This window comes from Argentina silus (assembly GCF_951799395.1).
Source record: "Argentina silus genome assembly, chromosome: 18".
Taxonomy (NCBI): domain Eukaryota; kingdom Metazoa; phylum Chordata; class Actinopteri; order Argentiniformes; family Argentinidae; genus Argentina; species Argentina silus.
Window position 1 is genome coordinate 15,208,108 of NC_139672.1, and position 2,500 is coordinate 15,210,607.

The window sequence follows — 2,500 nt, forward strand, 5'->3', positions numbered from 1 at the left end:
GCACACACACACACACACACACCACACACACACACACACACCACACACACACACACCACACACACAGGCACACACACACACACACACACTCATACACACACACACACACTCAGGCACACACACACACACACACACACACACACTCATAGATATACATACAGTACGACACACACACATACGCACACACACTCATGTATACATACAGTACCACAGACACACACACACACACACAGAGACTCAAACTCACACACACACACACGGGTGGGGTGGGGGTAATGATTACACAAGAAGTGCAGCTCCATTTGCCAGGTTTTCTCCTGGTTCAGAGGAGACCGTGTGTCTTATTAAAGCTGGAGAAATGACTCCAATAATCTTAATGAGCTCGCCAACTGACGGCAGAAGGAAAAAAAGGCAATTTGGCTTTTCTTAAGATATATTGCCCTTATCTGTCTTGGCTGCCTGATAAAGCAGCATATTGAAGTCTCTAATGCTCTTCTTTTTGTGCCTTTGAAAAGATGAAAATGAACATAAGTATTGATTGAAACCAGAGGCTGCTGAGGAAAGTCATTCTATCATCTCCCCGAGACAGGAAGTCTCTCCGGCTTAGATGGAAATTCATTCTTGAGATGGAATATATTATCTCTGTTTCATGATGTATAGGCTTATGTTTCTCAGATGAGGGAGCAAAGAAAATTTGATACTATTGTACAACATCTTAGCCGCTGCTTTGCATACGTGACAATCACTGGAGGCGGGTGGACGCAGAAACCGGAGGACAGGCTCATTGTGATGCACGGAATGGAATACGGAATACGTCGTTTTACGGAATACGGTACCAAACATGTTTATGCTTTAGGGCATTTCTGCTTTTATTGGGATAGAGACAGTAGAGATTGACAGGAAGGATGGGAGAGAGAGAGAGAGAGAGGAGGGACGACATGCAAGATAGGTCGAGGGTCGGAATCGAACCAGGAACCTTGCGAGTACGTGGCATGCGCCTTGGTGTGCTACGCCCCCAAGCGGCCCCCGGTCTGGTGAAACCTCGTACAGAAATGTCATAGCGTGTCTGAAGGCCGTAAGCACACACTGAGAAGTTATAAATACCACAGTCTGCCGGTTGATCGCTGCGCTCAGTGACGTTGTTGTGTTTGTCCTATGAAAACACGAGTTGGAACGCCAGTGGATTTGTGACAATAGATTGAACCCGGGGATTATTCGGTCAAATCTCAGGTATTACGGGATTACAAGGGATTATGTGTGTCATAGGTACTGGATTGCCGGTTCAAATGTTAAACTGATAGGGAGGGTTCACCTGTAGCATTCTTAATGAAGCCTTATCGGAATAAGAAACTACATTTACATTTACATTTACATTTATGGCATTTAGCAGACGCCTTTTATCCAAAGCGACTTACGACTTAAGTAAGTGAATCATCTATCCAACAGTCATAAAACAAAGTAATCAATTTTTTTTTCTTTTTTTTTTTTTAAATTAATTTTATTAGCAGGAGAGAACTTGTACAGGGGGGTAGCGGGGGTGAAGAGGTCTCTAGGGTTAGGGTTAGTATGGGGGGGGTAGTGAGGGTGAAGCGGTCTTTCGGAGGGACTGTTAAAATGTAGCCTGAAGAGATGGGTTTTCAATCTACGGCGGAAGAAACTACCAGATGTGATGCAGCCTTTTATGCACAGCCATGTTTGACGAGCACCAGACTGGAATCTCAAAGACCGGCTTTCTATGACTTTCTATGGATGCATTTTGGGTCAATGTCACAGTGTTTTTTTTTTAAACTGGCTTGCGGATCACAATTAATCTAGATGTATAATGGGCTGGATTTGTGAAACACTTTTTCCAGTCGCTGGAAGTGATTCACATTTAATGAACTACTTTACTGTGTGTGGCAACTGCAACTGGGTCGGGGGAGGCCGGGGGAGGTAGAAATCGGAGGACGGCCTCATTGTAATGCATGGAATGGAATACGGAATACATTGTTTTACGGAATACGGCTGAGGAATGGAATGGTACCCGTTCCTGATTCCATTCCATCCATTACAATGAGGCCGTCCTCCGATTTCTACCTCCACCGGCCTCCCCTGATGTAGCAACTGTAACTGATTCTGCACCCTACATGGCGCCAGACTTCAAGTCTGACTAGCGAGACAACCTTCTACCGGAGTCCCCCCCCCCCCCCTCCAGCCTTCTGACCTCTGACCCCACCCCCCCCCCCCTCCCCCTTGTCCCATGATGCTTTGCAGCTCGGCGAGGAGACCTTCAACAGAGCGAAGCTGCTGAACGTGGGCTACACCGAGGCTCTGAAGGACGGGGAGTACGACTGCTTCATCTTCAGCGACGTGGACCTCATCCCCATGGACGACAGGAACCTGTACCACTGCTACGACCAGCCGCGGCACTTCGCCATCGCCATGGACAAGTTTGGCTTCAGGTACACCAGGCCTGCTGTGTGGTAGGCTACATTCTGACCTGAACAAAAGGACTGTCATG

General features: G+C 47.0%; 1 protein-coding gene across 1 annotated transcript in view; it reads left to right on the forward strand.

Moving 5' to 3' along the window:
- b4galt2 (UDP-Gal:betaGlcNAc beta 1,4- galactosyltransferase, polypeptide 2) overlaps positions 1-2,500 on the forward strand; it is a gene marked incomplete at both ends in the record, with an annotated part of 74,407 nt that overhangs the window by 51,683 nt on the left and 20,224 nt on the right. The window contains one exon of the mRNA XM_083690226.1: positions 2,254-2,441. Coding sequence (XP_083546352.1) covers positions 2,254-2,441 — 188 coding nt within the window. The remainder of the gene's footprint in view (positions 1-2,253; positions 2,442-2,500) is intronic.